Source organism: Coregonus clupeaformis, chromosome 17 (genome assembly GCF_020615455.1).
Source record: "Coregonus clupeaformis isolate EN_2021a chromosome 17, ASM2061545v1, whole genome shotgun sequence".
NCBI lineage: Eukaryota > Metazoa > Chordata > Actinopteri > Salmoniformes > Salmonidae > Coregonus > Coregonus clupeaformis.
The window spans coordinates 1,306,358-1,320,861 of NC_059208.1; the positions used below are offsets into that span (position 1 = coordinate 1,306,358).

The 14,504-nt window shown below is 45.0% G+C and overlaps 1 protein-coding gene across 1 annotated transcript in view; it reads left to right on the plus strand.

Moving 5' to 3' along the window:
- Positions 1-14,504, plus strand: part of LOC121543886 (phospholipid-transporting ATPase ID) — a 40,049-nt gene that overhangs the window by 11,881 nt on the left and 13,664 nt on the right. Inside the window, exons 6-17 of the mRNA XM_041854021.2 lie at positions 2,155-2,227; positions 4,220-4,290; positions 4,402-4,481; positions 5,202-5,360; positions 5,484-5,572; positions 6,008-6,204; positions 7,381-7,501; positions 7,647-7,734; positions 9,759-9,793; positions 10,000-10,159; positions 13,429-13,617; positions 14,318-14,433. Coding sequence (XP_041709955.2) covers positions 2,155-2,227; positions 4,220-4,290; positions 4,402-4,481; positions 5,202-5,360; positions 5,484-5,572; positions 6,008-6,204; positions 7,381-7,501; positions 7,647-7,734; positions 9,759-9,793; positions 10,000-10,159; positions 13,429-13,617; positions 14,318-14,433 — 1,378 coding nt within the window. The remainder of the gene's footprint in view (positions 1-2,154; positions 2,228-4,219; positions 4,291-4,401; positions 4,482-5,201; positions 5,361-5,483; positions 5,573-6,007; positions 6,205-7,380; positions 7,502-7,646; positions 7,735-9,758; positions 9,794-9,999; positions 10,160-13,428; positions 13,618-14,317; positions 14,434-14,504) is intronic.

Consider the following 14,504-nt stretch of genomic DNA (forward strand, 5'->3'; position numbering starts at 1 on the left):
TAGTCCAGTCTACACTCAGCAATACAGACCAGCATCTAGTCCAGTCTACACTCAGCAATACAGACAGGCATCTAGTCCAGTCTACACTCAGCAATACAGACAGTCATCTAGTCCAGTCTACACTCAGCAATACAGACCAGCATCTAGTCCAGTCTACACTCAGCAATACAGACAGTCATCTAGTCCAGTCTACACTCAGCAATACAGACAGGCATGTAGTCCAGTCTACACTCAGCAGTACAGACAGGCATCTAGTCCAGTCTACACTCAGCAATACAGACAGTCATCTAGTTCAGTCTACACTCAGCAATACAGACAGGCATCTAGTCCAGTCTACACTCAGCAATACAGACAGTCATCTAGTCCAGTCTACACTCAGCAATACAGACAGGTATCTAGTCCAGTCTACACTCAGCAATACAGACAGGCATGTAGTCCAGTCTACACTCAGCAATACAGACCAGCATCTAGTCCAGTCTACACTCAGCAATACAGACAGTCATCTAGTCCAGTCTACACTCAGCAATACAGACAGGCATGTAGTCCAGTCTACACTCAGCAGTACAGACAGGCATCTAGTCCAGTCTACACTCAGCAATACAGACAGTCATCTAGTTCAGTCTACACTCAGCAATACAGACAGGCATCTAGTCCAGTCTACACTCAGCAATACAGACAGTCATCTAGTCCAGTCTACACTCAGCAATACAGACAGGTATCTAGTCCAGTCTACACTCAGCAATACAGACAGGCATGTAGTCCAGTCTACACTCAGCAGTACAGACATGTATCTAGTCCAGTCTACACTCAGCAGTACAGACAGGTATCTAGTCCAGTCTACACTCAGCAGTACAGACAGTCATCTAGTCCAGTCTACACTCAGCAATACAGACAGTCATCTAGTCCAGTCTACACTTGGCAATACAGACAGGCATGTAGTCCAGTCTACACTCGGCAATACAGACCAGCATCTAGTCCAGTCTACACTCAGCAATACAGACCAGCATCTAGTCCAGTCTACACTCAGCAATACAGACAGGCATCTAGTCCAGTCTACACTCAGCAATACAGACAGTCATCTAGTCCAGTCTACACTCAGCAATACAGACAGTCATCTAGTCCAGTCTACACTCAGCAATACAGACAGGCATCTAGTCCAGTCTACACTCAGCAATACAGACAGTCATCTAGTCCAGTCTACACTCAGCAATACAGACCAGCATCTAGTCCAGTCTATACTCAGCAATACAGACAGGCATCTAGTCCAGTCTACACTCAGCAATACAGACAGGCATCTAGTCCAGTCTACACTCAGCAATACAGACAGGCATCTAGTCCAGTCTACACTCAGCAATACAGACAGTCATCTGGTCCAGTCTACACTCAGCAGTAAAGACAGTCATCTAGTCCAGTCTACACTCAGCAATACAGACAGGTATCTAGTCCAGTCTACACTCAGCAATACAGATAGTCATCTGGTCCAGTCTACACTCAGCAGTACAGACAGTCATCGAGTCCAGTCTACACTCAGCAATACAGACAGTCATCTGGTCCAGTCTACACTCAGCAGTACAGACAGTCATCTAGTCCAGTCTACACTTAGCAATACAGACAGGTATCTAGTCAAGTCTACACTCAGCAATATAGACAGTCATCTAGTCCAGTCTACACTCAGCAGTACAGACAGGCATCTAGTCCAGTCTACACTCAGCAGTACAGACAGTCATCTAGTCCAGTCTACACTCAGCAATACAGACAGTCATCTAGTCCAGTCTACACTCAGCAATATAGACAGTCATCTAGTCCAGTCTACACTCAGCAGTACAGACAGGCATCTAGTCCAGTCTACACTCAGCAATACAGACAGTCATCTAGTCCAGTCTACACTCAGCAATACAGACAGTCATCTAGTCCAGTCTACACTCAGCAGTACAGACAGGCATCAGTCACTACTGCTACTGATCAATGCTCATGCTGTTCTCATCACACATTGTAAGCTGTTGATATTTATAATTTAGTATACTCCCTCTCTTTCTCTTACTCCATTCTCAACTCTCTCTCTCTACCTCTCTACCTCTCTCTCTCTACCTCTCTCCCTCGCTTTCTCTCTCTCTCTCTCTCTCTCTCCCTCCCTCCCTCGTTTCTCTCTCTCAGTCTTCAGAAGGAGAAGTGGATGAATGTGAGAGTGGGTGATATCATTAAACTGGAGAATAACCAGTTTGTGGCAGTAAGTGTGTGTCGTTCAATCATCAACATAATGTATCACACGTGCCCACACAAACACACACACACACACACACACACACACACTGGTTATGATTAATTTGCAACTGTTGTAATGTACTCTGTCATAACACAGTTTTTATGGTGCAGTGCAATGGTTTGATATACACTGCTCAAAAAAATAAAGGGAACACTTAAACAACACAATGTAACTCCAAGTCAATCACACTTCTGTGAAATCAAACTGTCCACTTAGGAAGCAACACTGATTGACAATACATTTCGCATGCTGTTGTGCAAATGGAATAGACAACAGGTGGAAGTTATAGGCAATTAGCAAGACACCCCCAATAAAGGACTGGTTTTGCAGTTGGTGACCACAGACCACTTCTCAGTTCCTATGCTTCCTGGCTGATGTTTTGGTCACTTTTGAATGCTGGCGGTGCTTTCACTCTAGTGATAGCATGAGACGGAGTCTACAACCCACACAAGTGGCTCAGGTAGTGCAGCTCATCCAGGAAGGCACATCAATGCGAGCTGTGGGAAGAAGGTTTGCTGTGTCTGTCAGCGTAGTGTCCAGAGCATGGAGGCGCTACCAGGAGACAGGCCAGTACATCAGGAGACGTGGAGGAGGCCGTAGGAGGGCAACAACCCAGCAGCAGGACTGCTACCTCCGCCTTTGTGCAAGGAGGAGTAGGAGGAGCACTGCCAGAGCCCTGCAAAATGACCTCCAGCAGGCCACAAATGTGCATGTGTGTGCTCAAACGGTCAGAAACAGACTCCATGAGGGTGGTATGAGGGCCCGACGTCCACAGGTGGGGGTTGTGCTTACAGCCCAACACCGTGCAGGACGTTTGGCATTTGCCAGAGAACACCAAGATTGGCAAATTCGCCACTGTGCTCTTCACAGATGAAAGCAGGTTCACACTGAGCACATGTGACAGACGTGACAGAGTCTGGAGACGCCGTGGAGAACGTTCTGCTGCCTGCAACATCCTCCAGCATGACTGGTTTGGCGGTGGGTCAGTCATGGTGTGGGGTGGCATTTCTTTGGGGGGCCGCACAGCCCTCCATGTGCTCGCCAGAGGTAGCCTGACTGCCATTAGGTACCGAGATGAGATCCTCAGACCCCTTGTGAGACCATATGCTGGTGCGGTTGGCCCTGGGTTCCTCCTAATGCAAGACAATGCTAGACCTCATGTGGCTGGAGTGTGTCAGGCCCGCCCATTCCCCAGACCTGAATCCAATTGAACACATCTGGGACATCATGTCTCGCTCCATCCACCAACGCCAAGTTGCACCACAGACTGTCCAGGAGTTGGCGGATGCTTTAGTCCAGGTCTGGGAGGAGATCCCTCAGGAGACCATCCGCCACCTCATCAGGAGCATGCCCAGGCGTTGTAGGGAGGTCATACAGGCACGTGGAGGCCACACACACTACTGAGCCTCATTTTGACTTGTTTTAAGGACATTACATCAAAGTTGGATCAGCCTGTAGTGTGGTTTTCCACTTTAATTTTGAGGGTGACTCCAAATCCAGACCTCCATGGGTTGATACATTTGATTTCCATTGATAATTTTTGTGTGATTTTGTTGTCAGCACATTCAACTATGTAAAGAAAAAAGTATTTAATAAGATTATTTCATTCATTCAGATCTAGGATGTGTTATTTTAGTGTTCCCTTAATTATTTTGAGCAGTGTATATACAAGCACTTACAGGTATTGAGATTCATTCATGCTGGTTTTAAAGGCTCCCATAAAGGCGATGTAACACACAGCACTCTCATATTTCAGCCAAACATCTCTACGCTAAGGCTAACTTTCAGTGTACTGTACTAGTAGCGTGTTAGCGAATGTTCGGGAATGTGTTAGCCTTGTTAGCTAATGCTATCCAGCCTACGCTAGATGGCCATGCTAGAAAGAACAAAAGTGGCATTATCAGAAATGCTACAGTATGTTAGCGGATGCTAATGCTAGCTGATATTTCTCTTCAGGCTGACCTTCTCCTACTGTCCAGTAGTGAACCTCATAGCCTCTGTTACATCGAGACTGCAGAGCTAGACGGGTAAGAATACACCATAACAGACAGCACATTTCAATAAAGCACAACACAGTGATCCTCATGGTTTGTGAGTTCATAAACAGTGTGTGTGTGTGTTGTGTTGTGTTTGTGCAGGGAGACCAATATGAAGGTGCGTCAGTCTCTGTCTGTGACTGCAGAGCTGGGAGACCCCAACAACCTGGCCTCTTTTGACGGTAGGAAGTGTCTTTCTATTGGTCTCTTTGTTTTCACACACCAGAGGTCAGCAGGTCCAATCTGCAGCCAAGCACTTAACGCCCACACCGCCCAGCATCTCACCCACACGCCCTCCGTTGTCAGCACTTAACACCCACAGTCTCTCTATTCCCCCCACACACACACACACACTGGGTTTCCTCATCAGCATGGATCACCCACGCACTTCTCCTCAACTGCTCAGCAGAAAACATTACTGCAAGCAGGTTGGTCTTTGTGTGTGTGTGTGTGTTTGTGTCTGTGTGTGTGTGAGTCTGCGTGTGTGTGTGTGTGTCTGCGTGTCTGTGTGTGTGTGTGTGTCTGTGTGTGTGTGTCTGTGTGTTTGCTAGCACAGCACCCATAATAAGTCAGTTTAATTCAATAGTCCTAAGATGGAGTGTGGCTGACACACTGTCTGACACACAGCTGAACACTGCCCTCTGTGGTGATGTTGAATCTGTAGTCATTCCTTTTCTGAGGCTGATGTAGTATACAGTGTGTTGTGCTGGTGAGGTGGTTTATAAAAGCTGTTTGTTAAGGTACTGAGGTGGGATGGTAAGATGATGTTGGAGAGAACACTGTACTGTATCGTAGCTGACCAGGTGAGGTGATTGTGTGGCTGAAGACCTGTATTAGCAGTAAAGTGTGTGATAAAAGCGTATGTCAAAGTCAAAGAGTGTGTGTGTGTGTTGCCGGTGCAGGTGAGGTGGTGTGTGAGCCTCCCAACAACAAGCTGGACAGGTTCTGTGGTCTTCTGTACTGGAGAGATTGTAAATACCCCCTGAGCAACCAGAACATGTTGCTACGAGGCTGTGTCCTCCGCAACACAGAGACCTGCTATGGACTGGTCATCTTTGCAGGTTGGTCCTTCTGTGTGTGTGTGTATGTTTGTGTGTGTGTGTGTGTGTGTGTGTGTGTGTGTGTGTGTGTGTGTGTGTGTGTGTGTGCCTAACCAATTCCTCTTTCTATATCTCTCTGACCAGGCCCAGACACCAAGCTGATGCAGAATAGTGGTCGCACCAAGTTCAAACGCACAAGCATCGACCGCCTCATGAACACACTGGTGCTCTGGGTAGGAGACCCCACATCTCCCCTTCTGTTTGGCCATACTTGTTTAACATGTATTTCTTATATAAAACAAGACTATTATGGCCTTCTAGTTTCTCCAGAAACTGTACATTTCTAGTTGAGCTTGACATTTAGAAAAACAATAAGGTACATACATTTAGACATAAGCCTAATCTTTACCCTCTCTCCCCTCTCTCTCTCCCCTCTCTCCCCCTCTCTCCCCCTCTCTCTCTTCTCTCCCTCTCTCTCCCCTCTCTCTCCTCCCCTCTCTCTCCTCCCCTCTCTTCCCCCTCTCTCTCCCCCCTCTCTCTCCCCTCTCTCCCCCTCTCTCTCCCCTCTCTCTCCTCCCCTCTTTCCCCCCTCCCTCTCCCCTCTCTCCCCCCTCTCTCTCCTCCCCTCTCTCCCCCCTCTCTCTCCCCTCTCTCTCCCCCCGTCCCAGATCTTTGGCTTCCTGGTGTGTATGGGTGTGATCCTGGCTGTGGGGAACGCTGTGTGGGAGAGAGAGGTGGGTTCTCTATTCCAGAGTTACCTGGCCTGGGACCTGCCTGTAGACAACTTCCTCTTCTCTGCCTTCCTCTCCTTCTGGTCCTACGTCATCATCCTCAACACCGTGGTGCCCATCTCACTCTACGTCAGGTAAGGAATAATTTATGTCAGGTTATAAGCCCTCTATGTCAGGTAATAACATCTCTGTGTCAGGTAATAAGACTTCTATGTCAGGTAATAACACCTCTATGTCAGGTAATACGCCATCTATGTCGGGTAATAACACCTCTATGTCAGGTAATAAGCCATCTATGTCAGGTAATAACACCTCTATGTCAGGTAATAAGCCATCTATGTCAGGTAATAACAACTCTATGTCAGGTAATAAGCCATCTATGTCAGGTAATAACACCTCTATGTCAGGTAATAAGACTTATATGTCAGGTAATAACACCTCTATGTCAGGTAATAAGCCATCTATGTCAGGTAATAACACCTCTATGTCAGGTAATAAGACTTCTATGTCAGGTAATAACACCTCTATGTCAGGTAATAACACCTCTATGTCAGGTAATAAGCCATCTATGTCAGGTAATAACACCTCTATGTCAGGTAATAATACTTCTATGTCAGGTAATAACACCTCTATGTCAGGTAATAAGACTTCTATGTCAGGTAATAAATCCTCTATGACCCTTTTAGTCAAGGGAGATTAGTGACAGTGACAGTCAAGATGCTTCATCAGTACTTTACTTTCTATGGATTCTGGAACAAGTTGATATTTCAATCCACAACTCATCCCATTATTTTTAGTTCGATGACAATATTTTGTCATTTATTCTTTATTTTTGCGCTTGTTTTGTTTTCCCTTTATTTAGTAGCTTTGTTAATTAGTTGATTGTAACTTTTTTGTTTGTTTTTTTGTTAATGTTGTCCTCAGAGCCTCCTCTGCAGGTAAGACAGAGAGTTGCAGCTGTGTTCCCTTTTTATTGAAACATCATCATTCCTCTGGTTACTTCCCCATAAACCCTAAACTCATCCACTGTTTGGAGTGTAACACTGTGGTGACTAATGATGTTAGTGAGTGGTACTGACCCACCCGGACTGATAACTGACAAACTAAGGGCTGTTGTTTGTTAGTTTCTTTGTGTGTGTTTTTGTGTTAGTGTGTTTTTGTTTTTGTATGTGTTGTGTGGGCTGCAATCTATCTGCAATCCCAAAGAAGTTCAAGAGGGCTTGCTGTTGAATTATCACTAATTTTGTATTTCTCTCTCTCTCCCCCCTCTCTCCCTCCCTCCCTCCCTCCCTCCCTTTGGCTATCTCCAGTGTGGAGGTGATAAGGCTGGGTCATAGTTACTTTATCAACTGGGACAGGAAGATGTTCTGTCCACGGTGTAACACAGCAGCCGAAGCCAGGACCACCACGCTCAACGAGGAACTTGGACAGGTGAGGAACATCCTACACCATACTGTCGTTCATCTATACTAGATCCTTGTATCTCTGTGTTGGGGAGTGTTAGCCTAAAAGCCTGTGGATGTAGGTCCAGCACGTCTGTGGTATCTTGATAACCCCCCCTTCCCCATTGAAACAGGTGGAGTACATCTTCAGTGACAAGACAGGAACTCTCACTCAGAACATCATGAGCTTCAACAAGTGCTCTATCAATGGACAAGCCTATGGTGGGTATACTACAGTATATACAGTGCATTCGGAAAGTATTCAGACCCCTTGACTTTTTCCACATTTTGTTACATTACAGCCTTCTTCTAAAATGGATTTAAAAAATAAACAAAGCAAAAAATTGTTTTTAGAAATGTTTGCAAATTTATAAATGAAAAAAAAACTGAAATATCACACGTAAGTATTCAGACCCTTTACTCAGTACTTTGTTGAAGCACCTTTGGCAGTGATTACAGCCTCTAGTCTTTTTGGGTATGACACTACAAGCTTGGCACACCTGTATTTGGGGAGTTTCTCCCATTCATCTCTGCAGATCCTCTCAAGCTCTGTCAGGTTGGATGGGGAGCGTCGCTGCACAGCTATTTTCAGGTCTCTCCAGAGATGTTCGATTGGGTTTAAGTTCGGGCTCTGGCTGGGCCACTCAAGGACATTCAGAGACTTGTCCCGAAGCCACTCCTGCGTTGTCTTGGCTGTTTGCTTAGGGTCATTGTCCTGTTGGAAGGTGAACCTTCGCCCCAGTCTGAGGTCCTCAGCGCTCTGGAGCAGGTTTTCATCAAGGCTCTCTCTGTACTTTGCTCCATTCATCTTTGCCTCGAACCTGACTAGTCTCCCAGTCCCTGCCACTGAAAAACATCCCCACAGCATGATTCTGCCACCACCATGCTTCACCGTAGGGATGGTGCCAGGTTTCCTCCAGATGTGACACTTGGCATTCAGGACAGAGAATATTGTTTATCATGGTCTGAGAGTCCTTTAGGTGCCTTTTGGCAAACTCCAAGCGGGCTGTCATGTGCCTTTTACTGAGGAGTGGCTTCCGTCTGGCCACCCTAACATAAAGGCCTGATTGGTGGAGTGCTGCAGAGATGGTTGTCCTTCTGGAAGGTTCTCCCATCGCCACAGAGGAACTCTGGAGCTCTGTCAGAGTGACCATCGGGTTCTTGGTCACCTCCCTGACCAAGGGCCTTCTCCCCCGATTGCTCAGTTAGGCCGGTCGGCCAGCTCTAGGAAGAGTCTTGGTGGTTCCAAACTTCTTCCATTTAAGAATGATGGAGGCCACTGTGTTCTTGGGAACCTTCAATGCTGCAGAAATGTTTTGGTACCCTTCCCCAGATCTCTGCCTCCACACAATACTGTCTCGGAGCTCTACGGACAATTCCTTCGACCTCATGGCTTGGTTTTTGCTCTGACATGCACTGTCAACTGTGGGACCTTATATAGACAGGTGTGTGCCTTTCCAAATCATGTCCAATCAATTGAATTTACCACAGGTGGACTCCAATCAAGTTGTAGAAACATCTCAAGGATGATCAATGGAAACAGGATGCACCTGAGCTCAATTTCGAGTCTCATAGCAAAGGGTCTGAATACTAATGTAAATAAGCTATTTCTGTTTTACATTTACATTTACATTTGAGTCATTTAGCAGACGCTCTTATCCAGAGCGACTTACAGTTAGTGAGTGCATACATTTTTTTTTCACTTTGTCATTATGGGCTATTGTATTTAGATTGATGAGGGGGAAAAAATATTGAATTCATTTTATAATAAGGCTGTAACGTAACAAAATGTGGAAAAAGGGAAGGGGTCTGAATACTTTCTGAATGCACTGTACACGTCTATCAGATATTTTTTTTTTGAACTGATAAAAATACACCTTATGGAACAGAGAGGATTGTGAAGTCACACACACAGAGGTACAAACACACACATACAAACACACACAACATACACGCTATACACATACTTCATGTATTGTGAAATCTGTTGTAAAATGTATTTTAATGTTACATTTTTTTTATTATAATGTATATTACTGCCTTAATATTTGCTGGACCCCAGGAAAGAGTAGCTGCTGCCTTGGCAGGAACTAATGGGGATCCATAATAAATACAAATACAAAAATTACACACACACACATACAAATCAAATCAACACACTGTCCTGGTTCACCCATTCAATGTTCTAGTCCTCCTTGTGGTGCTGGTTAACTCTGAGTCTAAGTGTGAGTGTGTTCTATTGTCAGGTGAGGTGATCGACCCGTTGGGAGCACAGCCAAAGGTGAGCAGGCGAACGTAAGACTAACAGTATGACTAACAACCCAACATACTGTTCAGCTTGCTCTCTGTGTCAATGACATCACTCTGGCACTCTGCACTTTGCTCTTTGACCATAGGTGAATACAAAGCATAGTTTCTAACAATGAGTACTACAACTGTCCTCCTTCCTCTCTTCCCCCTTCTCTCTCTCCCCTTCTCTCTCTCCAGAGGTTGGACTTCTCCTCCTTCAACCCCCTGGCGGACCCTGACTTCTGTTACTATGACAACGGTCTGCTGAAGTCGGTGAAGCTGGGAGACCTTCACAGCCACGAGTTCTTCCGGCTGCTTTCCCTCTGTCACACCGTCATGAGTGAGGAGAAGAAGGAGGGTGAGAGAGAGAGGGAGGGAGGGAAGGAAGGAGAGGGAGGGTGAGAGAGATAGAGGGAGGGATAGAAGGAGGGTGAGAGAGAGTGGGAGAGATGGAGAGATGGAGGGAGAAGGAGGGTGAGAGAGAGAGAGAGATGGATGGGAGGGAGGGTTAGAGAGGGATAGAGGGAGGGATGGAAGGAGAAGGTGGGTGAGAGAGGGATAGAGGGAAAGAGAGGGAGGGAGAGATGGGGGATGAGGATAAATCATTTGCTTTATTAAGTTGAACTTCTAATTATAGTCCATGTTTTTAAAGCTGCAATATGTATTTATTTGAGCAACCCAACCAAATTCACATAGAAATCTGAGTCTGTGGTCTGTGGTCCTCTGTAGCTCAGCTGGTAGAGCACGGCGCTTGTAACGCCAAGGTAGTGGGTTCGATCCCCGGGACCACCCATACACAAAAATGTATGCACGCATGACTGTAAGTCGCTTTGGATAAAAGCGTCTGCTAAATGGCATATTATTATTATATTATTTTATAAATCTTCTCATTGAAAGAAATCTATTCTATGTGCGCAATATTTATGCTTCCCGTTCTTAAGTTTTGTTTTGGCGTCTTTTGCTTTCAGTTTTGTACACCAGCTTCAAACAGCTGAAAATACTGAACAAAAATATAAACGCAACATGCAACAATTTAAACGATTTTACTGAGTTACAGTTTATATAAGGAAATCAGTCAATTGAAATAAATTCATTAGGCACTAATCTATGGATTTCACATGACTGAGGAGGGGCGCAGCCATGGGTGTACTTGGGAGCCAGGCCCACCCACTGGGGAGCCAGGCCCAGCCAATCAGAATGAGTTTTTCCCCACAAAAGGGCTTTATTACAGACAGAAATACTCCTTAGTTTCATCAGCTGTCAGGGTGGCTGGTCTCAGACGATCCCGCAGGTGAAGAAGCCGGATGTAGAGGTCCTAGGCTGGCGTGGTTACACGTGGTCTGTGGTTATGAGGCCGGTTGGACGTACTTCCAAATTCTCTAAAACGACGTTGGAGGCTGTTTATGGTAGAAAAATGAACATTCAATTCTCTGGCAACAGCTCTGGTGGACATTCCTGCAGTCAGCATGCCAATTGCACGCTCCCTCAAAACTTGAGACATCTATGGCATTGTGTTGTGTGACAACACTGCACATTTTAGAGTGGCCTTTTAATTTCCACAGCACAAGGTGCACCTGTGTAATGATCATGCTGTTTAATCAGCTGCTTGATATGTCACACCTGTCAGGTGGATGGATTATCTTGGCAAAGGAGAAATCCTCACTAACAGGGATGTGACATGCAGTGCCTTGCAAAAGTATTCATCTCCCTTGGCGTTTTTCCTATTTTGTTGCATTACAACCTGTAATTTAAATTGATTTTTATTTGGATTTCATGTAATGGACATACACAAAATAGTCAAAATTGGTGAAGTGAAATGAAACCAATTCTAAAAAATAAATAATGAAAAAGTGGTGCGTGCATATGTATTCACCCCCTTTGCTATGAAGCCCCTAAATAAGATCTGGTTCAACCAATTATCTTCAGAAGTCACATAATTAGTTAGATTGCACACAGGTGGACTTTATTTAAGTGTCACATGATCTGTCACATGATCTTAGTATATATACACCTGTTCTGAAAGGCCCTAGAGTCTGTAACACCACTAAGCAAGGGGCACCACCAAGCAAGCGGCACCATGAAGCGGCACCATGTTGTGGAGAAGTGCAGATCAGGGTTGGGTTATAAAAAAATATCAGAAACTTTGAACATCCCACGGAGCACCATTAAATCCATTATTTTAAAAAATGGAAAGAATAGCACCACAACAAACCTGCCAAGAGAGGGCCGCCCACCAAAACTCATGGACCAGGCAAGGAGGGTATTAATCAGAGAGGCAACAAAGAGACCAAAGATAACCCTGAAGGAGCTGCAAAGCTCCACAGCAGAGATTAGAGTATCTGTACATAGGACCACTTTAAGCCGTACACTCCACAGAGCTGGGCTTTATGGAAGAGTGGCCAGAAAAAAGCCATTGCTTAAAGAAAAAAATAAGCAAACATGTTTGGTGTTCGCCAAATGGCATGTGGAAGACTCCCCAAACATATGGAAGAAGGTACTCTGGTCAGATGAGACTAAAATTGAGCTTTTTGGCCATCAAGGAAAACGCTATGTCTGGCGCAAACCCAACACCTCTCATCACCCCGAGAACACCATCCCCACAGTGAAGCATGGTGGTGGCAGCATCATGCTGTGGGGATGTTTTTCATCGGCAGGGACTGGGAAACTGGTCAGAATTGAAGGAATGATGGATGGCGCTAAATACAGGGAAATTCCTGAGGGAAACCTGTTTCAGTCTTCCAGAGATTTGAGACTGGGAAGGAGGTTCACCTTCCAGCAGGACAATGACCCTAAGCATACTGCTAAAGCAACACTTGAGTGGTTTAAGGGGAAACATTTAAATGTCTTGGAATGGCCTAGTCAAAGCCCAGACATCAATCCAATTGAGAATCTGTGGAATGACTTAAAGATTGCTGTACACCAGCAGAACCCATCCAACTTGAAGAAGCTGGAGCAGTTTTGACTTGAAGAATGGGCAAAAATCCCAGTGGCTAGATGTGCCAAGCTTATAGAGACATACCCCAAGAGACTTGCAGCTGTAATTGCTGCAAAAGGTGCCTCTACAAAGTGTTGACTTTGGGGGGGGTGAATAGTTATGCACGTTCAAGTTTTCTGTTTTTTTGTCTGATTTCTTGTTTGTTTCACAATAAAAAAATATTTTGCATCTTCAAAGTGGTAGGCATGTTGTGTAAATCAAATGATACAAACCTCCAAAGTTGCCAAGGGGGGTGAATATTTTCGCAAGCCACTGTAAACAAATTGGTGCACAACATTTTAGAGAAATAAGCTTTTTGTGCGTATGGAACATTTCTGGGATATTTTATTTCAGTTACATGTTGCATTTATATTTTTGTTCAGTGTATATTTTTGGTTATGGAAAATATATTTCACAGCGGTTTAGACGGTACAATGATTCTCCACACTACACTTGCTTGTTTTGTCACATAAACTGATATTAGGCGAACTATTAGAATTTTATCAACCAGGAAATGGAGTGATTTTTACATAGTGCATCGTTTTGTGTTTAATATATACTGTATTCTCTCTCTCTCTCTCTCTCTCTCTCTCTCTCTCTCTCTCTCTCTCTCTCTCTCTCTCTCCTCTCTCTCTCTCTCTCTCTCTCTCTAGGAGAGTTGGTGTATAAGGCCCAGTCTCCAGATGAGGGTGCGTTGGTGACAGCAGCCAGGAACTTTGGTTTTGTGTTCCGGTCTAGAACCCCTGGTACTATCACTGTGACAGAACTGGGCCGACCCGTCACATACACACTGCTGGCCATCCTCGACTTCAACAACATCCGCAAGAGGATGTCCGTTATAGGTACACACAAGCATGCATACGCACTCACACAAGCATGCACACACCTTGGCGCACACACACACTTGACATAGACACACACACGCACACACACCTTGACGTACGGCAGTTCAACAACTTACGCAAGAGCAAAATAAAACAAATACAAAATTAAACACAGGGGAAATCTGTTATAGGTACACTCTCACACATCTTTACATACTGTACAATAATATACAGGAGGATTTGTTATAGCCTACGAAACACACATTCTCACTCACATCCACTCCCATACATGCAGTGAGGAGTGCTTGTTGTTTCTAGACTAGAGTCTTTGCAGTAAATTGAAGGACAGTGAAATAGGTATTTGCTATGGATACAGGTCATATTAAAGTATGTCTCTGTGTCTCCTGTCTGCAGTGCGTAACCCAGATCACATTAAAGTATGTCTCTGTGTCTCCTGTCTGCAGTGCGTAACCCAGATCACATTAAATTATGTCTCTGTGTCTCTGTCTGCAGTGCGTAACCCAGATCATATTAAAGTATGTCTCTGTCTGCAGTGCATAACCCAGATCATATTAAAGTATGTCTCTGTCTGCAGTGTGTAACCCAGATCATATTAAAGTATGTCTCTGTCTGCAGTACATAACCCAGATCATATTAAAGTATGTCTCTGTCTGCAGTGCATAACCCAGATCATATTAAAGTATGTCTCTGTCTGCAGTGCGTAACCCCGAGGGGAGGATCCGTCTATACTGTAAAGGAGCTGATACTCTGCTGTTTGAGAGGCTCCACCCCTCCAACCATCACCTGATGAACATCACAACAGATCACCTTAATGTGAGTTACAAACACACACTGAAACACACACACACAGACACACACACTAACACATACAGACACACACACAC